General features: G+C 47.0%; 1 protein-coding gene across 2 annotated transcripts in view; it reads right to left on the bottom strand.

Annotated features, from left to right (window-relative positions):
- Nucleotides 1–9,530: 9,530 nt before the first annotated feature.
- RARA (retinoic acid receptor alpha) overlaps nucleotides 9,531–26,485 on the bottom strand; it is a 154,778-nt gene continuing 137,823 nt past the window's right edge. For both annotated transcript variants that reach the window (XM_033170644.1, XM_033170645.1), the window contains exons 2-8: nucleotides 25,674–25,822; nucleotides 22,170–22,311; nucleotides 16,397–16,557; nucleotides 14,478–14,654; nucleotides 13,216–13,420; nucleotides 10,604–10,762; nucleotides 9,531–9,835 (exon numbers count right to left, since the gene is read on the bottom strand). In XM_033170644.1, coding sequence (XP_033026535.1) covers nucleotides 9,621–9,835; nucleotides 10,604–10,762; nucleotides 13,216–13,420; nucleotides 14,478–14,654; nucleotides 16,397–16,557; nucleotides 22,170–22,311; nucleotides 25,674–25,822 — 1,208 coding nt within the window. In that variant the 3' untranslated portion in view covers nucleotides 9,531–9,620. The remainder of the gene's footprint in view (nucleotides 9,836–10,603; nucleotides 10,763–13,215; nucleotides 13,421–14,477; nucleotides 14,655–16,396; nucleotides 16,558–22,169; nucleotides 22,312–25,673; nucleotides 25,823–26,485) is intronic.

Here is a 26,485-nt window from a genome sequence, read left to right as displayed (position 1 = left end):
CAGAAACACAATCCTTTGAATTTCACACTTCTCTGGATTTTGCCATGCAATTCTCTAGCCAAGTAAGGTATCCAAAACTGCATATACTGGGGTAAAGTGTGCTTTAAAATGCGTATAACTGAAAATAACACACTGTATTAGTGGGGATTACTTTGCAATACTGTGTACATTGTGCACATTAAGAGAAGTTCATGAGGACTTTAAAAAAATGCAAACCTGTGTGGAAATGTAGAGAAGTGGACACAAAATTGGGAAAATAAAGAATCAGAGAGAAACCAGAATGATAAAGATCCACCAGTTCCTAGATGAGGATCGTGTAGAGGGGCTTAACCTTATCAGGATGCTTCTTGGAAATGCATTAATAAAACAGATATCCCTCCCTCCCAAACGAGCCCAGGGCGGCAAACACTTATATGACCAAAACTACAGTTAAAAATAAAACAAAAAAGTATTTAAAACATTTTAAAACTGGAAAAAAACACACAGCTGAAAACATAAAAAACGCTCAAAGCAAATGAGACCAGATGTAATCAAATGGCGTGTCCGGATGGGCCCAAATAAAACAGAAATGTTTTCATCAGGTGTCGAAAAGGAGGCAGCAACAGCACCCGAGGAGAAGGCCCGATGCGGAGCCATGTTGCACTTGCTCAGGGGCTGCAGTGTCTTACAGCCTGCTCTTGGGATGTCTGAGCCCTTGCAAATATTAAGCCCTAGCTGTCTGATGAGGGGAAAGAGCTGTCTGTTGCAGGATAGGTAGGTAAAGGTAAAGGACCCCTGGACGGTTAAGTCCAGTCAAAGGTGACTATGGGGTGCAGCACTCATCTCGCTTTCAGACCAAGGGAGCCAGTGTTTGTCCACAGACAGCTTTCCGGGTCGTGTGGCCAGCATGACTTAATTGCTTCTGGCCCAATGGAATACCTTGATGGAAACCAGAGCGCACATAAATGCTGTTTACCTATTTATCTACCTGCACTGGCATGCTTTTGAACTGCTAGGTTGGCAGGAGCTGGGACAGAACAGCGGGAGCTCACCCCGCCGCAGGGATTCGAACCACCAACCTTCCGATCGGCAAGCCCAAGAGGCTCAGTGGTTTAGACCACAGCACCACCCGTGTCCCTTCTTAGTTGCAGGATAACTTCATATGGCACCTATCACTCTTAAGTGGATTGTTTCTATCCATTACTGCAGTGTTTTTCAACCACTGTTCCGCGGCACACTAGTGTGCCGCGAGATGTTGCCTGGTGTGCCGTGGGAAAAATTTGTTTATTTGATTCCTATTCAAGAGAATTACTTTATATATAGTCAATATAGGCACAGAGTTAATTTTTTTAACATTTTCTAATGGTGGTGTGCCTCGTGATTTTTTTCATGAAACAAGTGTGCCTTTGCCCAAAAAAGGTTGAAAAACACTGCATTACTGGGATGCGTTGCAAATGGTTGCAAAGTTGACATAGTCTCTTGTGTATAAACCTTGGATCTTGTAGCTTGTTTCACTGTTTCAACAGGCGAAAGGATGAGTAGGAGAGCTTGCAGACCAAGAAGTTTGGTGGCTCTGAATCTCAAGTGGCAAAGGGTGCAGCTTTCTTTCTCTAATGAGAAATAATTCCTCTTCTTTCTCTCTCTCCTTATGCTTTGGGATCTGCTCAGGTGGGATCTGCTCAGGGGCTTGCAGTGGCCTCCACTCTAGTGTGGTGGGGGAGAGGCTGGTGGCCTGGGGCCAAGAATGCTTGTTATCACCTGCTTCCTGCTGCGGATGGGATGGGACCGTGGTCACAGAGGTGGCTGGAAAAAAGAGGAGAGAAAGAAAAACAAAAACAGGGAGGGTTGTGGAGCCTCTTCCCATTCTCCTTCCACCTCTCCCGATTAACCCCTTCTTTCTTGCCCTCGAGGCTTTGTGTAGACACAGGGGTCCGTTGGCAAATTCAGAAGCTCAGGGTACCTTCATGAAAGTCACAGCCACGGCCGCTCACTGCCACCTCCCTTCTCAAATTGTACAATCCTATAAGATAATATGGTAATCTTATAATACAGTAATAATAATAATAATAATCAGGGATGTATTGCAGCTATCCATGCAGGTATCTGTGTGTGCCTTTCAGCTAGATCTATTTCCCATGCACATAGAGGGGCAAATGATCTGGACTGCATCTTTCGTGGTGTTCATAGAATTGTTGAGTTGGAAGGGACCCCCCCCCCCAGGGCCATCAAATCCAACCCCCTGCAATGCAGGAATCTCAGCTAAAGCATCCATGACAGGAGATGGCCATTTGGCCTCTGCTTAAAAACCTCCAAGGAAGGAGAGTCCACCACCTCCCGAAAGAGTTATTTCCACTGTCAAACAACTCTTACAATCAGACAGTTTCTCCTAGTGTTTAGTCTCAATCTCGAGCGCTGTTTACCATGAAATTCCATTGTACTTAACAGAACTTGCCCCCGTTGCTGTTGTTTTTTGGAAACAGAAGCACCGTGTGTTTTCAGTTTTGCTAAATGCTTCGCTTTGTAGGTCGCAGTGGCTAAAAAGCTTCCCCTTTGCACTGATTGGGCAATTCTAGGATGTGGGAGATCAGGATCTTTCTGTGGAAGGATCTTCAACCCACCCACAACCTCAGGCCACTAAATCACTGGCCATACCTTCAAAGCACATTCTTTCCCTCACATAATTCTGGGCATTGTAGTTTACCCCCCCCCCCCCCGTTACCATTCCCAGAAAACCCCTAACAGGACCGAGAATTCCTTAATGCTGGGGGTGGGGTGGTGGTGGTGGTGCACATTTTGAATGTGCTTTAACGGTATAGCATGCACACACCCCAATAAAAAATGTTATTTGCAGGTGAAATTAGGGGTGATTTGGCACCCAGCCAGCCTGCAATCCAAGATGTGCTGGGTTTCGTTATGCATTTCTGTCAGACCAATCTTCTTCTTTTCTTTTCAGCCTACATGCTCCCTCAGCAGTCTGTTCTAGGTAGGACCTGTCTTTTTACATCTCATCCCATTCACTTAAACACACATCCCCAATTGCTCTGAACATAAGACTATAAGAAGAGCTATAAGTGTGTGTTGAGGTTTCTTAATTGATGCTGCCATCACCCTTTGATCAGCCCATGTCATCCCAGTTCCCTGCCTCGTTGTCTTGTCTTGTTTTTTACTTGCACTACCTTCAGGTATCTGTTTCTCAATCTATTGCCTACTCCTCATCCTTCTTTCAACCTCAATGCCTCTGAGCATCCTGTCCCTTCCACCCGCCCTGGCACTTCTTCCTGTTCCTCAGCAATCCTCTATAGGGAATCTCAACCCAACTGACACTTTCCCCTTCCCTCATAGGAAACGTGGTGTTTGCCCCTCTTTTATTACTCTCATTGCAAATGCATGGTTTGCAGCTGGCCCTCTGCTGACACCTGGTGGCCAGAACTGAAAGTTTCCTCCTCAAAAGCCTTTCCTACTACTTGGTAAGGGGTGATTGCATGCACACAGATGGTAGTGTATCTTAAATGCACTTCACGTGCATTTAATGCTTCAAAAAACAACAACACACAACTAACTTCCGACGAGTAGTGTGTGAAACGCCAACAAGGAAGCTTAGTGGCGCAAGTAGCATCTCCAAAAATGAATTGTGGTAGCAGAATGTTGAAAGACTCTGCACTTTCAACTGTGGGGAGAGCCGTAGCTTAGTGATAGAGCATCCGCTTTGCAGGCAGGAGATCCCAGGTTCAATCCCCAGGATCTCTAGGTAGGGCTGGGAATGCTGCCCCCCCCCTCCATAAAAGTTGGAAAGCTGCTGTCAGTCAGGGTGGACAATATAAGAGTTTGCTGTGCATTGCTAGACCAGTACAGACTGACTGAGAATAAGGTAGATTCCTAAGTTTATAACAAAATCATTCAGTCTTCCAGATGTTGTGGCCCGCAGCTCCTAGCAGTGCCGGCCAATGTTGCCAATGGTCAGGGATGATATAGGGGTTGTCGTCCAAAACTTCTCCGAGTAGGAGTAGTGCAGAGAGGTTTGCCCCACTGATGGAAGCTGGAGACCAGCTTTTTTCAAAGACCAAACTTTTTTCAAAGAGGGCCAGATTTGATGAAGTGAACATGCGTGAGGGCCAACCAAAGTTGTTGAGCTTTTTTAAGGATTTAACCCCAGGACATATACCACTATGGGGACCGGATTAAATTGACAGGCGGGCCGGATTAGGCCCCCGAAATGGACTTTGGACATGCCTGCTCTAATGCAAGTGAGGAGTTGTGTCAAGGAGCACTTACCACTCAGCAGGAGCCTAGCCAGGATGCTTTTGGGCTGTTATCTATTTTGGGATGGGATTCAATCACATACCGGCAGATTCAGGTTGTGTTGTGCACTTACTTACACATGATTTGGTGCTCTCCTGCAGCGAAATTTGCTTCCCTTAAGGAGATGCACTAGAAAGCAACAATTGCTTGATGCATTGACTAACCTTCATGCAAAGTGATCTGCATGCTGGTTAACTGGTTCGCTAACCTCTTTGAAAGCTTTGTGCAAACAACTCGGGACGAACGCTCAATTAAAAACTCAGCTGGCAGTGACCCAGTGTCTAGTATTTAGGGCAGGATGTGTGTAAAGCAGAGTGGGACGTCAGCATTCTCAAGTGGACCTAATGCAATTCCCAGGGGGCTGGGACACAGCACTCAGGTTGTACTGGAGCAAAAATATTTATACCGTATCGGCCTGAATATAAGCCGCACCTTTTAAAATTCAAGGGGGGAGAGAGAGAGAGAGAGAGAAAAAGACAATACCCGAATATAAGCCGCTCCCTTAAAATTCCGCAGGCACTCACCCCCGTCTGTCTGTTTCAGCAGCGATATCGTAAAATCCAATTTTTGTAAGGTCGCGAATTTAAGCTGCTCTTTTAACTTTTCACGGTCAGAATTGGGGGGGGGGGAGTGAGACTTATAATCAAACCAATACAGTATTTGTTCTGCTCTGTAGCCTCTGCTGAAACCTGATTATTTAAACAATTTTCAAAGATGCGCACGATCCAGCATCCCCTCTCACCTGGAAGCTCTGCCCAAGCCCTTGCTTTTTAAAATATCTGAAAGGAGTGGGGATGCCCTTCAGCATCTTTTGCTCTAGGGCAAGCATGCTTAGTTTATATATATATTTTTAAGAGTTGCTTTTCAAATACTTGGCTCCTAGCATCTGAATTCCAGCTTCCTCGGATAGCCATGTGACACTAGCCCCAAAGTCATTATCCTGAAGTTCACTTTTTTTAGACCCATCTAGGTGGGTTGAAATGGCTGCGTAAGCTTTGGGGTGTCACAGAACAATTCATCAGGCAGAATCTCTTTGGAACAGAAGAACTGCCTTGCTCAGCTGAGTACAAAGTCATTTTACTCCACCGTTCCGTCTCTGTGGCCAGGCAAATGCTCTGGAAAGTTTGCAAGAATGACGTAAAGGAGATTTGGGTCCCATTTGCTCCCAGCAATTTCAGAGGTATACTATCTCTAGATGTGGAGGCTCCATTCTTAGCTATTGTAACCAGCTATCAATAAACAATAATTATCTGAAAAAGCCAGCTAAGCTACTGGTGATCGCTGTGTATATAAATCCTTTATGTTAATCAGATGTTGCATGGCGTGTGGAATATCTGTATTTTTGCCTTGCCATTCAATTTCAACGTATGGTGTTGAGTTCTTGGCTAACTTACTCCAGACCATTTATAATTTGGCAGCCTTCCGAATTAAAACACAAGCTATTTTCTGCCCTTTCCCTAAGAGTTCCCAACGTTGAGCCGGCATTCTTCATTGTGAAAAGCATAAAATTGGGCAGATTATTGTCCATGAGCGGGTTTTTCCTCTCTCCCTGTGATCAAAGTAGCTATTGCAGTTAGTCAATGTAGACCTTTTTGATGCACATGAGGTTGAAATTAACATACTCTTTGCCCCAACACTCATCACATTGCACTGACTTGTAATAAACCTCCAATACATTAGAAGCTGACAAGTAATTGGGGTGTGTTTGTGCGTCACAGTGTAATCTGAGGATGTGCTTACTCAGAAGTCGAGTCTCACGGAGCTCAATGGGACTTACTCCCCAGTTAGTCTTCTGCTTGCTATCCCCTGCTGCATGCAGAGTTGCACAGGGTGTGTGTTTGTTGTGTGTGTTTTGTCAGGGTGTTTTTTCCCATCAGTACGTTTCCCTCCGCATACACAGGTGGAAGGACTAGAGGCCTGTTTTCTTGAGACTGCGAAGTCTACATAATAGTAACTTCAGTTTGTCAGGCAACATACAATTTTTCTTGTCGGGGGGTGGGGGGTGGGGTGGGATGCCTGTGCGCCCTTGGTATTTGTTAGATATGAGCAGGTGTCTAACAACAACCTGGACGGGTGCAGCTTCCCTAGCACACTTTATTTGTTGTCGTTGTCGTTGTCTCTTTATATCTTTTGTCCTTTCCCATCTTGCCAACATCTTTCTTGAATTGAGCTGAACCGCACACAGCATTCCAGATGTGGGCTGACCAGGGCTGGAACAAAGCATTTGGTGGATGCAAAAATTGTGCTGTGGGCTCACATCAAGATGCATCTAGTCCAGTGTTCTGTTTTTACAGATACTTCTGAAAATTCGTAAGCAAGGCCTGTAGCTTCCCACCCCACCCCACCCCACCCCACCCATCAATTGTCCCTGGCAGCTGTCATTTAGAGATACACTGGTTCAATGTATGTAGGTTCTACTGAACAACCATAATTAATTTGACGGACTTGGCTAAACCCCCCACTTTTTTTAATTATAAAAAGGCCATTTAAGCATTGGCTGAGCGTAACTTAATTCACTTTCAGAAAACAGCTGTTCAAATAAATAAACAAAATAATTCTGTTTCTTTCTCACACACTCACCACTGCCCTCCAACCAAATGCAGCAATTGTGGGAGGATCGAAGCTCACGGGTATCTTTTTTTATATGAAATAACAGCTTTATATACATATCTGAGAGGTGTGAAGCACATGTCCTTTGAACTGAAGGGTGTGTGTGTTCTTGCTTCAACCCCCACTGCAATTTTGTTTATGTTTGTTGATTCAAAGACACAAAAATCTCCACAGGAAACAAATCAATAATCATTTTGTGTGTGGGCCCTTCTCCGATCCCCCACCCAAATTTCTCATCCTTACCCCAGTACATGGAGCCAGTCCCATTTTTCTTTCCTCTTAAGTGTGGTGGCAATTTTTGTTTTGAATCTACAGATAAATTGAGAATTTTCCTTGCCTTTTGTCTGAAACTTATTGGCCAGGATCCAAAGCAGCTTGGAACTAGTTCTACAAACCCCAAAGGTCTGAAGGCTGCCATTCTGTACCCAGTGACCTGGGTTCAAGTCCTGCTCAACCCGGTAGGACTTAATTCTGAGCGGCAGGATGTCTGTTCTTTTAGATAGCTGCCCTATACACATCTACTCAAATAAGTGTGACTGGGCCCAATGGGGCTTGATTCCAGGTGTATAGAACGGTACAGGGCAATGCTGTGTCTACTCAAAGGTAAATCCCACGGAGTCCAATGGGAGCTAAACCTGGGCATAGGAGGGCAGAATTAGCGCTGCTCTTCTTGAAAAGCAGCCCCCATCCACCCTGCCTTTACCCAGGTGTGATGACAAGTGGTTTGTGATATGGCACAAGGGTAAAGCAGGTTTAAAAGAAGAGGGAAAAGGACCCACACTTTTCACTGGGACTGTGTAAGGCTCTAGAATTGGCTCTTTAAAAGTCCTGGCTGGCTTTTACCCCTCCTGCCCTTAAAAAAGAAAAGAAAAAGGGGCAGGCACAAACTATCCTTCCCAGAAAAGAACAAAGTGAAAGGAGCCCAAGGAACTGAGAGATATTTCCCCTCACAAAACGCTTTGTGACAATTCTTATACAAGGGAGTCTTAAGATTTAAGGGGGGCGTTGTTGGGGGTGTTTTGGGTTATTGAAAACGTGAAACAGTGCACAATGCTGTGTTTGGGGTTTTTTTTTTTTACATCCCTACCTTCAGAACACAGGTGTCATTGTTAGTTAAACCAGAGAGCCTAGGGCTTGCCGATCAGAAGGTCGGCGGTTCGAATCCCCACGATGGAGTGAGCGCCCGTTGTTTGGTCCCTGCTTCTGCCAACCTAGCAGTTCGAAAGCATGTCAAAGTGCAAGTAGATAAATAGGTACCGCTCCAGCGGGAAGGTAAAAAGCGTTTCCGTGGGCTGCTCTGGTTCACCAGAAGCGGCTTAGTCATGCTGGCCACATGACCCGGAAGCTGTACACCGGCTCCCTCATTGTAAACTTTCTTTACCTTCAGAAAGCTGGAGGGCTTTTGCTCAAAACAACTTCTCTCATAGCATTCATAACCCAGGTTTGTTCTCCCCCCCATAAATCTTTTCAGTGCCTTCTTGAAGAAACGTTCTGTCCATTGATAGAAGCCCATAGCCAAACAACACAAACCCAGCCAAAGTTAAGTACCTTTTATCTCACACTGATTTTAAAAAGTGCTCAACTGTGGCTAGATAATACGGGTTAGCATTTTAAAAGAAAATTGTGACCCAGCCCGTAGGAGAATCTGTGTCCCACCCACCCTGATTTTCTCCTTGCCACACCCTCCACCTAGAAATCCTCCAAATTCCAAACTTTTACAAAGTTTTCTTTTAAAATGTATTTATATATTTTATATATATTTATATATATATAATATTTCTTTCTTAAATGAATGAATCCTTCTCTCCCTCCTCCTTTCTATGTGTAGAAGAAAAACCCTGAAGAACTAATTTTACTTCTCTCTCTCTTTCTTTTTTAATTATTTGCTGGTGTCGTTTTTTTTTTTAGGCATGTGGGGGGTGGGTGGACAAGGAGTGGGGAAAGGCAGGGTAAAGAGAGAAAGGTTAACTTTGGGTGGTCAAGTCAAGGATGGAAACGGAGCAATAAAATAAAATAAAAAAACCAGGAAACAGAAAACAAGAAAACATTACACCCTTTCCCCTGAAACATCTGAAATGCAAACTCAACTGGGAAGAAAAAAACACCACTTCATTTTCACTGCAACAAGAAGCAGGCAACTCCTTAGTGAAGGTGTATAATGTGTGCACGACAAGGGTGAGAGTGTGTGTGTTTGGGGGGAGGGATGCGTGCCACATAGGAGGTGAGTTTTTCTGTAATCAGTTGGGTTTTCTTTTAATATATATATATAGATATATATATGTATGTAAAGTCTCGCGCCTAGATTTTGAGCTTCTGTCCTTCAGATTGGCTCGTTGATCTTTATCTGCAGAGTCCAGAACTTCCTGGATCAGATGATCTGTGCCTCTCCGGGGGGCGGGGGGGGAGGATGTCCCGCAAATAGGGGGTCTTCATTGCAAAAGTGGAACCCTGTTTTGCTGGAACCGTTGAACGAAGGGTAGCGTGCTGGCATGGAACAGTACGTGTAAGCCCACCCCCCTTGGGCCCAACTGCAGCCCACGCAGTGCCGTGGAGGGGGAGGGAGGAGAGACCACTTGCAGCGGCCTGCTGTCCCACGGCTCCCCCTCCCACTTGCCCCAACCCTGCTCCTCAGACCTTTTGTTCAGGCAGGCCCCAGGGAGCAAAAGACCAAAGTGTGCAGCAGGCAGTCGGGAGGGTGGGGGTCAAGCAGCTTGTCCTGGTGGCTGGTGCGGTCACGGCGAATGCGTGGCAGGACTGCTTCTGTTGGAACTGGGGGAGAGGCTGGGGCTGCAGCTTCCTGGAGGGGGGGCGAGGCTTCCTATGCGCGACGGGGCTCCTCCCGAGGCCCCCAAAGTGTCCATGCCTTCCGAGTTCTCCAGCATCTCCTGGATCAGCGGCGGCATCGATCCAGGGATCTCCATCTTCAGCGTGATCACTCTTTCGGCACCTGCGGGGAGCGAGGCAGACAGGCGACTTGTTACTGACTTGGCAACTACCTCTGGCATTAACTCACAAGGCGTCAGCGAAGTTAACTCTTTATTCAAAGAGCAGCTCAGCAGACTAGCCTAGTGAGCACAGAAACTCTTCCCAGTAGGTCTTGTCTCAAGGAGGCAGTTGTGAGGACTGAAGTTCCCCGCCTTCCCACAGCTCTCTAAGACTCCTCCCCCCTGGGTCCTTCCCAAGCAATCTGAGGTTCTGATGCCTTGCCTGTCTTTGCTCTGCTCTCTTCATACCTTTTCTGGTTCAGGAGGAGGGGAAGACTTCTCCAGCAGCCTGCCTCCAGCCTGCTCTCTGCCACAGCCTCTTCCTGCTCACTCAACCCTGTTGCATCTCCTGTTTCCAACATCTCCTCCCCCTGGTTCTGAGCCTCCTTCCTCTGGGAGGTTCCCCAGCTGGTGGCTCCTCCCCCCCACTGCATCCAGCCAGTCCATGACTGGGGGAGTGGGGAACATAACTTACATCACCTCTTTGCTGAGCCTCCCCTCCTCGTCCTGCAATAATGGGACGATCCTTTGCAACAAATCCAAGCTTTGCCCCCGGGTCACACACTCTGTCAGGGAGCTGCAAGGAATCTCAAGCAGATGCTTTTGAATACCTGTCTGTTGCATTCATGCTTGGGAGTTTTTAGGCATTTTAGGCATGTTTCAAGTCTCCAGTGCGCATCTCAAAACGAAGAGAGAGACTCCCTGTGCGGAACCCGAAGCCCTGCCCTCACCCTTTGCGCTGATGCTTCTCAGGTCCGTGATCTTCATCAGCATCTTGGGGAACATGTGGGGCTTGCTAGGCCTCCTCTTCCTCACGTAGATTTTCAGGGCTTCCAACAGCGGCTCCTGCAACTTGTCGACGCGGTCCGGCTGCTCCAGGTCTTGCCGATCTGGGCGGAGGGAGGGGAGGGGAGGCACTTAGGAAAACAACAGGCACAAAATACATCTGCACAACACTCAGAATACAAAAAAATAAGAGAAAAATGTGCCTAATAAGAGCCATTGTCTATGAACCTAACAGGGAATTTGTGCTGTATTTATTGATGCATGCATCACAATATGTGGACGGATGGACACACACACACACACACACACACACACACGGTCAAAGTCACTTCTGAGACTATGAGAGGCATTATTCCCCTCCTTCCCGACCCCAAAATTGCTTTGCATTTTTAAAAGATGCACAACAGGCAGAAGTTACACAGCTGCAGTTTCTTCTTTCACACCTGTACACCATGATCACGAGACCATTTGCGAGAGGATGGAATCATGCAAATGCAGAATTCACACATGCTGCTGCCTTTCGAGACCCCGGTTTTCCTTTGTTTTCAATGTCCTTCTCTTGTTCTAAGCCCCAGACTCCACAAATGAATTTGCCTTCATTTGGGGTAAGGGTTACATCTCTCACATTTGAGGGCCACAATGGGGTTTCCTACACCCAAATCACTTCTATAAAAAAAACCACACACCCCCCCCCAAAAAAAACCCACCACACATGTTGCTTGCCGCATGTGATGATCGCACCACGGGGCTGTTTTGCCAAAGGTGCATCTGCTAGGGAAAGCTGTGACTTTCCAGTGCCTGCACACAGCAAGATTGCCATGGTGTGCAACTGGTGCATGCTTAGAAGCTACAGATCGCAACTGCAACTGTGGTTTCCGCACTCTTCCCTACACAGTAGAAGTCAGTGCATGTGGGTCCCATGACAGCATTGTCACCAATGTGGGGAACAAGCTTCCTCTAACGTTTCAGTCATTAGCATTGGTGTTTGAAAATATTCTGAACCTCATAGCGCATGAAGGCAACACCACCTCTCCTCCCCGCTGCCGAGCCTTGCAAAAATCTTCACTCGTTTATCAAAAGCTTAAAAAAAAATTGCATCGTTTCATGCCTCCCACCAAAATAACTTCCTGCCACCAGATGGTGCTGTTGGACAGGGATGTCCCCTATTGAAAAGGCCCTGGCAAAATGTAAGATGTGCAAGGGTTTGCGATAATTCGCAGATCGTAGTCAACAAAAATGTTTCTAAAGGAACAATATTGGGTGAAGAAAGGCTCAAGAACTATCTCACTGCAACAAGTGATCCTGTTATGGCCCTCCCCCCTCCCCTTGCTTCAGAGGAACCTTGGAAACAGTATTTTGGTGCAAAGGCACAGGGGGTCTCAATTCTCAGCACCTTCAGCAAGTAACAATGGCTTGGACTGACTGGGGAGAAGGCAGGTCAATCCGACAAGTGGTTCAGGTTTCCAGAGCAGACATGATTGGGTTTATACAGTTTTTTTTGGGGGGGGGGGTGTTGCACCCATATACTTTCCTCTAAAATAAATATAACATCACTCACAGACCCCTTGTGGAGGAGGGCAGGCGTACAACCATCCTTGTTCATGTGAATATAATTTTGCCTTGGAAGACTCAAAGCCCCATGGCTGAGTCTCCAAGTTTAAGAGTTTCAACATTCAGTAGCTGCAAATGGCAAATGATTTCCTGGTCTTTTATCACTACTTCAGGCTGCAAGGTGATGAGGGGGTTTTACATGCATGAGTGATCTCTTGGCAAAATAAATTTCAATTTAAAAAAAAAATCCCTGCACGTGAATAAATAGCTTATCAGGGAGAGAATGAGACCAAACTCTTGACATGTTTGGTCTCCGTACCGAGGAGTTACTTTGTTTTGCTTTAAAGGAAGATGGGAGGTAAGTCACAGAAATTTAGGTGGAATGGTTCGGGGAAATGTTTGCTACAGGATTCCAATGACCGTTATAAACTGGCTTTTTTATTAGGTCTTCCTTAAGTGATCCTCATTTCAAGCAAACAGTTTTGGACTGCTTCCATCACTACAAATATTCACTTCTGGGAACACTCGCCCAAGGGAAACAACAAAAACCAACTTAAGAAACCAACACTGGGGAACTGGACTTAACACTTCCGAGTGCAAGGAGAATCCTAGAATCTGAATTCTAGGAGAATCTGGCCTGTTCCCTCCCCAGGGCCTCATCGGCACTCAGTGTTTAAAGCAACCTCATGCCACTTTAAGCAGTCGAGGGAAATGTAGTTTGTTAAGGCTGCTGAGACAATTATTTCCCTCACAGAGCTACAAATCTCATGAGTGGTTTAACAATCCATGTGCGGGAACTCTGGGGGGCGGGGGCAGGTGAAGAAGCTGTAGTTTTTCCAAACTTTAGTTTTGTCTGATTTATCAGGGTTTGAGAGACAACACACACACACACACACACACACACAGTGCAGAGCTATGACTATACGCATCCACTGGCCAAACCCTGAGAACGGAGGACATCGGTCCAGGACTTGGTCCTGCTCTCAGTCCCAGGAACGGTGCTCACCCCCGCATATGAGGCAGATAGCGCTGAGGAGCCCTGTTTCAGCGTCATCCATCTCGAGTGGCAGCAGCTGGTTGGCGAAGGCGAAGACCAGGTCTGTGAGGGGCCCGAAGCCTGCATTGTGCATCTGAGTGCGGTTGAGCGTCAGGCCGTCCGAGAACGTCATGGTGTCCTGCTCTGGGGTGTAGCGCGTGCATATCCGTAGGATCTAGGAAGCAGCATGCAGGAGAGAGGCGTGCATCACACATAAGCTCCCAATGCCTTCCACATTCCGCAATGCTATTAATCGGTTACTATGAGGTGGTGGATGCGGGTTCATTTGTGTGCTTTTTTTAAAAGACGAGAACCAGATTGTGGAGCAAGCTTGTTTTCTGCTGCTCCAGAGGGTAGGAGGAACCAAACCAGTCAATTCAAACTGCAGTCGTATCTCGGAAGTCGAATGGAATCCGTTCCAGAAGTCCGTTCGACTTTCAAAATGTTCAGAAACCGAAGCGCGGCTTCCAATTGGCTGCAGGAAACTCCTGCAGCCAATCGGAAGCCACGGAAGCCCCGTCAAGACATTCGGGTTCCAAAGAATGTTTGCAAACCGGAACACTCACTTCCGGGTTTGTGGCACTCGGGAGCCAAAACATCTGAGTACCAAGTTGTTCAGGATCCAAGGAACGACTGTAGAAGAAAGGAGGTTATGGCTATACTTTAGGAAAAAGCTTTTTGATGGTGAGAGCTGTTCCAACTGCGGAATGGATTGTGGACTCTCCTTACAGAGGGGTTTTTACGCCGTGGTTGGATAGCTTACCTGCCAAGGATTCTTCAGCTGTGATTCCTACATTGCAGCAGTTGGACTAAATGACCCTTGAGAGTCCTTCCAACTCCACAATTCTCATGTACTCAGGCTCCCCTACCCCCTATAGCATAGATGCTTCAACTAGTCCAGGGTTTCCCTAACTTGGGTCTCAAGCTGTTTTTGGATTAGTTCCCATCATCCCTGACCACTGGTCCTGCTAAGCTAGGGGTGATGGGAGTTGTAGTCCAGCAACAGCTGGAGACCCAAGTTTGGGAGACACTGCACTAATGCGTTGGGGACCCACTACTGGGCCATAGATTGATCCAGGGTGGATAGCAATGGCAGCATGGCCACCATAATGATAAGAAGAAAAGGGTTCCCCAATGCATGGTCTTTGGTTCTGAAGAGGCTGAAGATGTCTGCCCTATAGGTTCAAGGATTCCAATGACTTGTCCCCGTCTGAAGGAGCGGTGGGACTCACCAGGATGTCTAGACAGGCGGCTTTCAGGAGCGTGATCTGGTCGGCGATGGTGAGTGTGGTGAAGCCCGGCAACTGCTTGGCGAATTCGACTGTCTTGATGATACACTTTGTGGACAACTCACTGAACTTGTCCCACAGGTCGATGTCGAGAGAGACCCGCTGATCCGAACTGTTGTTCTGTGGAGCAGGAAAAAGAGACCAGAAACTCAGCATGAAAAGATGGAAAGAAAAGAAAAGAGGGGGAGCTGAATGCATTTGAGGCGGGGGCAAAAAAGGGGGGGTTTGGATTCCAGGCCCCCCCTTGAATTGGAAGATTAAGAAGAAATCAATTCTCCAGCAACAGTGTCTGGCCACCTTGGCTTCCTGTGAAGTACCGTACATGGCTTGGTCACGTTTTAATTTTTTTTTCTTTAAAACCCTTTTTATTTTAAAAAACAAGTAATATTCCAAAATAACATATACAGAATAAACACCTCTAAACAGCAGGACTATACAACAATGCATGAAAAGATAAAATCCATGTGCAGGTGAGGAGAAGAATTTATTATATTTTTGTGTTTCTCTGTCATTTTGGGGACTATCTTTAAAAGTAACATCTTCCAACTCTGGACAGCTGTTACAAATGTGAATGAACATTTCACGAGCGCCACATCTGCACATATTGGGCTGGGACTTGTGTCTCGCCATCTTTCTGAACTGCTGGCCTAACTAAGCAGCTCCTCTTGAGAGACTCAGCTTTCACCTGAGCAGTCCTGGATGCTGCCTTGTGTAGGCACTGTACTAAAAGACGGGATGAATTTATAAAACAGCACAAGCAGGTTTCTTGCCCTTGTGGCTGGATAGAGGAGCCTAAGTAATGTGGCAAGTGCCCAGGGGAAACTCAGAAGCAAGGAGAGTGGAGCTGCACAGTCCAGCTAGTGGAAGACAGAATGGGCCATTGCAAATATCTCAGATTCCATCCCTTGTTAAAAGGATCATGAAGGAAGGGATGTGGAAAGACCTTTTTCTGCCTCAGATCCTGAAGTACTGCTCCATGTGGACTGGACGGACAATTAGTCTGGACTCCGCAAAAGGCAGTTTCAGAGGGATAAAATATGGAAAGCAAACCAGCAAGGACCAAGGTGCTCGACTAGCAAAATTGATCAAGGTTGCAGAATTATGGCTTGTTTTGTTTTTGTAGCAGAATTTCAGGAAGTTTTCCAGCTCAGTCAGTAGAGCATGAGACTCTTAATCTCAGGATCATGGGTTCAAGCTCCACACTGGGCGGGTCCATCCTGCAAGGGGTTGGACTACATGAGACCCTCGTGGTCCCTTTCCAACGCTACAATTCTAAGCACAGAATTCTCATAGGTCAGTGTTGGTGCTGACCTTTAAAGCCCTAAACGGCCTCGGCCTGGTAGATCTGAAGGAGCGTCTCCACCCCCATCGATCTACCCAGACACTGAGGTCCAGTGCCGAGGACCTTCTGCCGGTTACCTCATAACGAGAAGCCAAGCTACAGGGAACCAGACAGAGGGCCTTCTCGGTAGTGGCACCCGCCCTGTGGAACACACTCCCACCAGATGTCAAAGAGAATAACAACTACCAGACTTTTAGAAGACGTCTTAAGGCAGCCCTGTTTAAGGAAGCTTTTAATATTTGATGAATTATTGTATTTTAATATTGTGTTGGAAGCTGCCCAGAGTGGCTGGGGAGGCCCAGACAGATGCGCGGGGTATAAATAAATAAATTATTATTATTATTATTATTATTATTATTATTATTATTATTATTATTACCCCAGCTGGGGTTCCCCACCCCAACCCCCCACACCAGCTGACTGCCTATGGATCCCACCTTCCCGCCAACTGCACCAATCAACACTTTCCAGCTCCCACTTCCTCCTTCCCTCCCACTGCCTCCCTCGGGCTGCCACTCACCGTGGTGTACTTGCCCAGCTGGCAGAGGGCAGGGAAGGTCTCCTGGTGGGCTTTGCGCACTTTCTCTATGAGGTCCTCCACCTCAGGCGTGATGATGTAGCTCTCCGAACATTCCTGCTTGGGGGCGTCTTTCTTCTTCTTGTTCCTGTCGTTCCGGACGGCTGGAGAGGAGGGCAAGCAAAGAAGAGAGGATCACAAAGTGAGGATCAGCACTTTCCGAGAGAGAGAGAAAGAAATCAAGAAGAGCCCTTAAAGGGAGAACCAACCCACTCTTCCTCATCTTTGGTCATGGCCATTATCTCTGATTCATTATATAACAACAACAACAAAACAAAAAATGGGAAAAGGAAAAGAAATACACTTAAATGGAAACCAAAGGAGATGCCTGATACCGAGTCACACAACTGGTCCAAGCTCAGTTACTGTCAACACAACCTCAAGGATTGTGTTGGCAGGTAGGGGTTTTTGTTTTGGTCAACAAAAGAGGTTTAAAGACTGTCTCAAGGCAAATGTAAAAAAAAAAAAAGTAGTATAAACACCGACAACTGGGAAACACTGGCCTGGGAACGCTCCAGTTGGAGAACAACCTTTACCAAAGGTGTCATGGACTTTGAAGACACTCGAACTCAGAACGCAAGGGAGCAACATGCTAAGAGGAAGGCACCCTTGGCAAATCCACAGTGTGATCAACTCCCACCCGGGAACCCATGCCCCCACTGTGAAAGGGTGTGTGGGTCCAGAATTGGCCTCCACGGTCACTTACGGACTCATTGTGAAAACCATGTTTATGGAAGACAATCTTACTCGGCTACGAGTGATCACCAACGAAGAAGAAGATTCCCAGCCCTACCTGCAGGTGCCAAGGATTGAATCAAAGAGTTGGAAGGGACCCCCCCCCCCAACCCATGGCAATGCAGGAATCTCAACTAAAGCATCTAAAACAGATGGCCTGGGGCCTTCTGCAAATGATGAAGGGTGCTCCCACCACCGCCACAGCCCTTCTGCAAGGGAGGCATCCAAGAAACAAAGCCACACAAATACAACAAAAACGCCTTGGCTGATTGTCTTCTCTCAGCATCCTTCCACCGGCTGCCCACCCTGCCCTAGCTCCACTGACAGATCAGCCGTCCCAATCCAGGCCACTGTGTGTCGCATTGGAGAGCGAGCCTGCAAACTGAAAGCGGGCCTGCAGATCAAATAGCTCCTGAAGTCTCAAGAAAGTGATCACAACAGCATTTGGAATATGCCAGGTGCATTTGGCACCTGGCCATCGGCCACTTGCTGAGACCAAATGAAGGTGCCTAGCTGCCAGGAGGGTGCCTGACGTCTCCACCATCTGGAGGTGCATGCCTGGGGATCCTTGGTTCTTGACTGTTTTAACACACTAGCTCAGGGGTAGGCAACCTAAGGCCTGTGGGCCGGATGCTGCCCAATCGCCTTCTCAATCTGGCCCGCAGACGGTCTGGGAAGCAGCATGTTTTTACATGAGTAGAATGTGTGCTTTTATTTAAAATGCATCTCTGGGTTATTTGTGGGGCATAGGAATTCGTTCATTTCCCCCCAAAAAATATAGTCCAGCCCACCACATGGTCTGAAAAAGGTTGCTGACCCCTGCACTAGCTGAACACATCCTGTAGAATTCTACCCATGGTCTTTTATCTGCGCAATCAGAATGGGATTTCAGGAACCAAAAAGTTGTATTGAAAAATAGAACTTTCGAGCTGTCTGGACCCCCAAAAGGCAACTAGTCATTCCGTTTTGGTGACTGTAACCCTGGTTTAAAGAGCCATTCAGCGCCTAGCTTATATAGCTGAGTTTCTAACACTGGTTCTCAACTAGATGTTGCAGAAGAGGAGGGAGACACCTCCCCTACCTGCAGCTATAGGAAATCGGATCCATTCCAAATCCTACCTTAGTCAGTCCTGGAATGCAAACAGAATGTATTCATTCACCAAATCATTTACTTGGTGCCACACCATGCCACAAGGCATCTTGTTCATTATGTGGCAGCTTTTCATGCCCCTGGGAAGCTAGGAAAACACAACCTGGTCTCATGACGGATGTGTGTGCATGCAATATGTGCAAAGGAGCATGTGTGCGCGCCCACGTACCCACATGCATGTGCATCCTCCAGACCTCAGTGACTGGCAGCTGAAGCAACAGAAACCACGCATTTATCCAGCTAAGTGTGGTTTTCTTTGCTCCCGGAAATATTTAACCATTATATTCCTACTTCCAATCTCAGTCTGTTTGTTTAGTTCAGCACTTCTATACCTTTTCCCCCTCGCTGCCAAAAAAAGCAGCACCTGAGATCACATTCAATCATCATCACACTTTTTAAAAGTAATTTCTAAAAAAGAATATCACATAGATGCTTAGAAATAGCTATCAAAGAACAAAGTGAAGAGAGAGAGAGAGACATGCTTAGTGTGTTGGTATAAAAATGACCAGCCACGGTTAAGAGCGAGCCTTCTTCCTGAGCAATGAAACTTTAACCAGCAGCTGACTGTCAAGAAGCAAACAGTTTCAGGTGCCTGCTCTGGAGGCACATGTTCCAGAGCTTGAGAATCACCACTTAGAAGGCCCTGCACATGCATACACATGCGCATGTGCACACAAAAATCTATCTACCCAACAGAAAAGAAGGGTCCAGGTGAACATGAGACTGCAAGCATTTTCCTTCAGGGGGAGTGCAACCCCATCAAGGGGGGGGGAGCACAGGCAACCCTCCAGAACTAAGCTAGCCTGTCATCCTAACCTGTGCCTTGTTTGACATGCTCCACTTTCAGCCATTAGTTCCTGAAATGTCTTCCTCCGCTACATTAGTGCTCCCTAAGACCTACCAGGGGCGTCGTCCTCATGAGGACCACCCACTCAGCAAACTAAGAGTGGATTCTCTTCCACTGGAAACTCGCCAATGCCCAAATCTCTTAAGGAAGTGTTCACAACCTTCTCTGCACAGGCTGTTTATTGGCACATTTGGGGGGGGGGGAGAGAGAGAGAGAGAGAGAGATAGCAAAGGGAGCAGCGCTCTAAACGTTTGTTGTGTTGTGCCAAGGTATCTGAATATGGGTTGTTTCCTATATGTCTTCCCTGTGAGCAGCTCTCTCTCTCTCTCTCTCTCTCTCTCTCTCTCTCTCTCTCTAACCTGCCAGGAACCCTAAACATGAGAAGAGGCTACAAATTCAAGCAGACAAAAGAAAGTCAAACAAGAGCCTCTTAACTAATTTAATTAACCTACATAGAACCAAAAAAACAAACAAAAAAAAACTGTTCGCAAATTACAGAACTAAAACCCAGGAGCTGCTAAACAAGACGTGGGCACATGCACCAGATTTGTGGCGTTGCCTCTGCGTGGAAGGGATTTATCGAGGCAAGCACAAAGCTTTGTGTATGTTTTATTTATTTATTTTGTCTCTCTTGTGGCATTATATCCTTGCGCAGGACTCCAAAGTAGGATAATTCCTGGAGGAAGTCATGTGGGGATGCATGGTTGGTGTGTGCCCTTTTGGGGTTTTATTTTTCCTTAAACACACACACACACACACACCTATATATTAATAAAATAAATACAAATTGTGAGGCGGTGGCAACGCCAGATGAGTCTTTCGCTCGCAGTGGGCTGGTACATTTCACCGCCCTGCCTGAGGGAGGAGGTGGGGGGCGGGAGGGAGGGGGATAATTCGGAAATCAGTCATGTCTGCTTGGCAAATTCAATAAAGCGCAGTCCAGACAAGCAGTTAGGGCGGGGGGAAATACTGCATCCATCATCACATAGGGGCTGGGGGGAGAAAAAGCAGCTGGCACAAGGAGGGGTGTGTGTGTGTTTGCATGTGTGTGTGTGTTGTTGGCGCATCTTAAAAGCAGATTTGGGAAAGGTGCCCCCGCGTTCTCCATTTTCTGTGCCCGTCCCCTAACAAACATTTCAGTTTGGTTTGTACTTGAATTCCCTTCCTCCCTGGCTCTACATCTCATGAAGACATCGGTTCCTGCCCTGCCTTAGCTCTGTACCTGAATTCAATAAGAGTCGTCCTGCCACTAGCTATTATTTGGTCAGCAAAGTCATCTTTCTCTACACTTCCTCTCCCTTACAACATCTCCAGGGCCGACAGATGGACTGTGGTCATGAAAAAGGGACTCCAGGATTATATATTGCTACTCAGCAAAAATGGGTGGAGAGCAAGGCCAGGACTAGGCCAGAATAATGCGTGCGCCGCCCCACCCCTTCCTGATTTCCCTATTTCTTCATTATCCTGTTTCTCACCTAAAAGGCAAAAAGGGCTGGGGAGGGCAGGACAGCCAATGTCCCAGGTCAACCACTGATTCCCCACCCATCCAGCCCTCCCTTTCGACTGGATCAATCTGCTATTTCCCCACCCCAAGGGTTTATTAATCTCACCCTTGGAGTTGTCATGGCGAAGTGGGGTTCCCTCCGCCCCCACCCCCATTACAGTCGGGAGCCATGACAACTAGGCACTGCAGACGCCAGGAGGGCCCTGTCTGCGTCATTTATCTCTGACATCATCAATCACCGGTTGCCGGGGAAACACCCTCAAAATTAGCACAAAGCAAAGGGGCGAGCTCCACGCACCATCTCTTTGGGGTGAAAGCTGGAAAAATCCCTCCATATCAATGGCAGCTGTTTTGGGGGAGGTTGGAGGAGGGCGAGGGCAGTTGTGTTGGGCAGGAGAGGTGAGCTCCCCCCTCCAAGAACCAGCGAGAATGGGGAACCCTTCCCCCCCCATGTGAAACTGGACTTAATGTCCTAAATATCCACACAACTGCAACATCCTACATATGCACTGGTCAATTTGATGATTTATTTATTTTTAAAATGCAAACACTGCATTATTATTATTTCCACAAGAGATGTTGTGCGGGAGGAAAGACACAGCGGAGTGGGAAGTAGAGAGCGCATTGGCAGGGAAACTATAACCATGCCTTGAAACCTCAAGGAAGGCCTAGCGATCATGCACGGCCTAGACATTCTGGGTTGCAGCCAACGCAAACCCTGCTCAGAACAGGCCCCTTAAATTTAAGAGACATGACTAACTTGGAGTCACCGATTTCAATTGAGTACAACTAGCATTGGGTACGACTTTGCTAAACCCTGGAAGTTTTTGCCAACACGACCACAAACTTTGAAACGTACCTCCATAATCCTGAGGACTAGAAACCTGACTTTCGAAAATGAACATCTCTTGGCTCTCTCATGTCCCTTGCCTTTATCTTTTTTTCTTTCTTTTTTGCTCTCCCGCTGCAAGTGAATATGCCAATGGCCCCTGTTACATTCTCTGTTCCATAGCAGGTCTTCTCTTTCCTCTTCTTCTTTCCAGAACTACTATAGCCCTCACCTTTCAACCTCTGTATCACAGAGGACTCTCTGCGGCACTCTGGTTTGAATTATGATTTGAAAATGCTCTACTGTTCTTAAGGGAGACACGGCTTGCGGATTGGCCAACAAGGGTGGCCAACAGCCTTCGTGGAGATTCGAATCAGGATCTCTCCAACCCATCGACTTTGCTCAATGGCCCTTGTGAGTTTTGAATGTGGAAAGGCATTTGGGGTGGGGGTCAGGACCTGTTACTTTAAGACAGTGGTGGGCAAACTTGGCCCTCCAGCTGTTTTTGGACTACAACTCCCATCACCCCTAGCTAACAGGACCAGTGGTCAGGGATGATGGGAACTGTAGTCCAAAAACAGCTGGAGGGCCAAGTTTGCCCACCACTGCTTTAAGAGGATGCATAGCGGCTTCCCTTCCTCCCCAACTTACACTCCTTGGACATGCCAACTTCAAAGCACTTCTGCAGGCGGCAGTATTGACAGCGGTTCCGCGTCACCTTGTTGATGATGCAGTTCTTGTCACGGTGACAGGTGTACACCATGTTCTTCTGGATGCTGCGGCGGAAAAAGCCCTGTGGGGGGGGGGGGAGAAGAGGGGGAAAGCAAGGCATGAGACTAAGGCAGACCCTTCCTCCCCTCACTTTCAGCCCCCCCAACCTGGAGTGGGCTCTGCCAATGTTGCTGCTGTGTGATTGGCTCCCCAGAGACCAGATGTTTTGTGTGTGTGTGTGTGTGTGTGTGTGTGTGTGTGTCCTTCCCCACCACCACCCTGCTTCTATGTCCTGTCTTTTTATATCATAAGCCTGAAGGAAGGGGCTGTGTTATTCTTAGTGATTTGTAAGAACGCTTGGAGCAAGCTTTCCTGGCTCAAGAGCAGGGTATAAATCCTTTCGAGTGAGTAAATAAATAAGCAATGCGCATGAAGCACTTTGCACATGCTAAAAAAAAGGTACTACAGCAGGGGTTGGAAATCTACAGCCCTGCCCCCTCAGATGCCGCTGACTACAATTCCCATCATCCTTGACCACTGGTTTAGCACTTAAGAGAGCTGACCACTGGTTTAGCACTTAAGAGAGCTGCCCAGGGCACAGTAGTGGGGTAGGAGAGCTGAAAATAATGCCAATATATTTCACACCTGGCAACCAATGTTCCCCTTTGGTTTCAGATAGCACATGGGTAGATGAGTCTAAAAAGCCCGACACATGTTCCTCTAGAGGCTAATGGTGGCTCATTTACCAGAAGTAATGAATCCAGCGTTAACTCTGGAAGTGTATACTTGATTCTGAGTAAACTAAGCCTTCTGGTGTCTAATTTATGCAACTACACCCACAGGGATGGGCCTCGTAGAAAAAGGCTTTGCCTACCCTCACACTACTGCTGCCCCCACCTCAAAGAAACCCAGGAAGCCTGACTTACACTCTCAGAACTAAGCAAATTGAATACCGTATTTTTCGCTCCATAAGACGCACTTTTTTCCTCCTAAAAATTAAGGGGAAATATCTGTGCGTCTTATAGAGCGAATGGTGGTCCCTGGCGCCGGATCGCCCAGGGGCCAAAAGCAGATAGTGCTTTTTATTTTACAAAGAGAAAAAGGGGTGTTGAAAGGACCCCGCTCAGCAGCTGATCAGCAAGAGATCGGGAGAGAGATCAGAGTCCCGGCTCCCTTTGAGCCCCGCCCTCCATTGTTGAATGTGCTGCAGAGGGAGGTTGTTTGTTTCCCCAGCAACATGTGACTGGCTGATTAGATTGTCTGTCTGGAAACTGTAGAAATGGCTCCCTTTCCTTCAGAAGCTGCAGAAATGTGAGTTGAACCCAATAAAAATGGGGCTTTTCCTCCTTTCTTTTCCCCATTTGCAAAAGGAGCTTTGCTTTTCTCCCTTTGCAAAAAAGCTGCAAACTTTTAGCTGATCCTCAAAAAAACAAAAACAAAAAACAACCCCAGGGCTTTTCCCTTTGCAAAAAAAAGCTACAAAACTTTTAGCTGATCCTCAAAAAAACAGGCTTTTAGAGGATGAAAACCATAAAAAAAATCTTATTTCCTCCTCTAAAAACAAGGTGCGCCCTAAGGAGCGAAAAATACGGTATATTTGATGTTACAATAAGCCGGGGAATGTAGGCCTTTAGTGATGACTGAAGAGTAAGAGGGAAGGGCAAACATTGTTCTACACGAGGGCTAGAAACCAGAGACTCTCAGGATTGCCGCCTCCTCTCTGAAACTACACTGGGGTGCAGAATATAAACAGCCCGTTTTTGCACATTTTGAAGAGAACCAAATGTCAGCAGCTCTCTTAAGTGCTAAACCAAAAAAAAGGGCAGACCCTGCAACCAATTGGGACAGGCAAGCAGTCAGAAGTTGAGGCCCATTGCTTTGGGGGTGGCCATGGCAGAGGCCCGGCTACTCAATGGCAGAGAGGGGAGCGAAGACAACATTGCCACGTCCCTCTAATGAGATTAGGAGACTCCTGGCGGGGAAGGAGAAAGGCCTTTCTTCCAGGCTACCAGAGGCACAAAGGGCCTCGTGTTAATGAGCCAGAGGGAAGGGATTTGCTGGTGGAGACAGAGCACATAGCACAGCGCCTGCCCGCTCAGGCTGATCTCTGCCAGCCTGATCTACAGGGTCATGCTGCCAAGCCTGGTGCAAGTGAGGGCATGTGTGTGTGCACAGGTAGAGCAACCGGAGCTCATCCTCTTAGCAGAAAGACAGAGGAATAAACAGGAATTTTGAAAAAGAAGAGTGAACACAACTCTTGTGAATACACTAAAACACACCCTTGTGCCCACGCCAGCTATCCTCATCTTTCAAGCAGAACCAGACCTACCGATAATCAGGGTGGGCATGTGTCCTCTTTTTCATGGGTATGTAAAATGAAGGTTGTCCTAGCAATCCATCGTTAAAAGTAGAAGTCGGCAAGTGTGTCCTCTTTTTTTGTTGCTCTTCAAAACATGGCAACCCTACAGGCACAACGACGGAATATCTATTTGCCGGGGGGTTGGACTAGATGAACCTGGGGGTCCCTTCAAACACTACAATCCTATGACCTCAACTACATTGCCGGACTGCTGCTTGCTCTTACAGCAATTCGCTTGTCTCAGTATGCAAGAAGGAAAAACGCACACAGTGGAAATGGCCTTAACTATGAACTATGGACTAAAAGGCAGAGGTTTTTAAACTGTGGTTGCCAACCTGGTGCCCAGAAATCTCCACGTGGCGGCAACTGGACCCGTGCCAGTAGCAAAACGCACCTGGGGAATTTCAAACACTGCTGAAGACACGCTTCTTGATACTTGAGATGTATTACTTTCAGGACTCAGCTTGTCGTTGTTGTTTTTTTTGTAATTTTAAGTTGTTTTACACTATTTTTAATATTGTGCTTTAATATCAATGAGGCTTTAAAAACTTTAAGCCACCCTGGGACCTTAGGGTGAGGAGCAGGTAATAAATTCTAACAATAATAATATTAGCAATGACAACGATAGTGTAATAATTCCTCCTAGCGTGGAAGGGTGCAGAGCTTGGCTTCTAAGCTCTGCGTGAACACTACTCTATCCCCCTATACCATGGGATAGGGGCAAAAACTAAACTTGGTGGCCTCAGATTATTATGGGACATGGCTTCGCAGTACTGGCCCTAATAGCTGGGGAGCAGGTGGTAGAAACAGGGAAACAGGGTGTTTGTGTGACTTTCAATGGGGCCTAGCAACCATTGAAGGAGTGAAGGTGTGGTGTGCTTCACTTTTTATCTTCCCCACTACATCGCAGTACCTCTCTCAAGAGTTCCATGTTCATGGCCCCTCTTTTGTAATTGCCCGTGGTCTGTCTCGGCTGCTAAAAAACTGTACTGCAACTCACACACCCAAACAATTGGCATCCCCCCCCATGTCTTTCCCCTGCAGTGTAGGTCTCATCCTTTCCCAGCTGCCCTTTCCGTTCTCACCTTGCATCCTTCACAGGCGCTGACCCCATAGTGATAGCCAGAAGACTTATCCTGGCACACAAAGCAGGGCTTGTAGATTCGCGGCAGTGGGGGCGGTGAAGGAGGGCTGGGCACAATCTCTTCCGAGCTGGTACTCTGCGTTTCAATGGCTACAGAAAAAGAGAAAGAGAAATTAGGTGAGCTTCTCAGGGCCTAAATACACAAACAGAAGAGGCGGCATTTTATTCTTATTTTAGCCCGCCTGGAATCTACATGATGAAATCACCTGACCAATTCACTTTCATAATGCCACATGTCTCCCCTATGTTTGAGGACTGAAAGCTTGGCTGGAACTGAATGTGTGAAGCGTTTCCACGGGAAAAAAACATTGCATGCATGGTGATGTGAGGAGAAATGAAAGCTCTGTCCATGGCGTTTGATCTGTGACATGGTCCATTCACATGTCTGCGTTTCCATGTGATGGGAAATAGACGCAAGACAAGGAAGGAGCATGGGCATGTGGCTCTTGAGACATTTGTGCACAAAAATATCTTACTTGGTTCTGCCTACTATTAACTGCCCTAAAGAAAAAGAGAAAAAAAAACCACACCTTCCAATTGCTCTGCAGGGATACTAACGCAGGATGCAAAGAAGATTATATTCTACAACAATTGCTGTTTGGTTATCCATTTGTATCCTTTGCACTGAATTTGGGGTTTCGTCTTGACTGAACTTACCCGAAATCTGGGGTGGGGTGGGCCCCTGCAGATCATGCAATGTCTGCTAATCAGAGACAAATCCCAGTACAAATGTCAGCTGGCCTCCTGGGAAAA

This window comes from Lacerta agilis, chromosome 14, assembly GCF_009819535.1.
Source record: "Lacerta agilis isolate rLacAgi1 chromosome 14, rLacAgi1.pri, whole genome shotgun sequence".
NCBI classification, from domain to species: Eukaryota; Metazoa; Chordata; class Lepidosauria; order Squamata; family Lacertidae; genus Lacerta; species Lacerta agilis.
The sequence above is the reverse complement of the archived record's forward strand: the minus strand, read 5'-3'. Positions and strand labels throughout refer to the sequence as shown.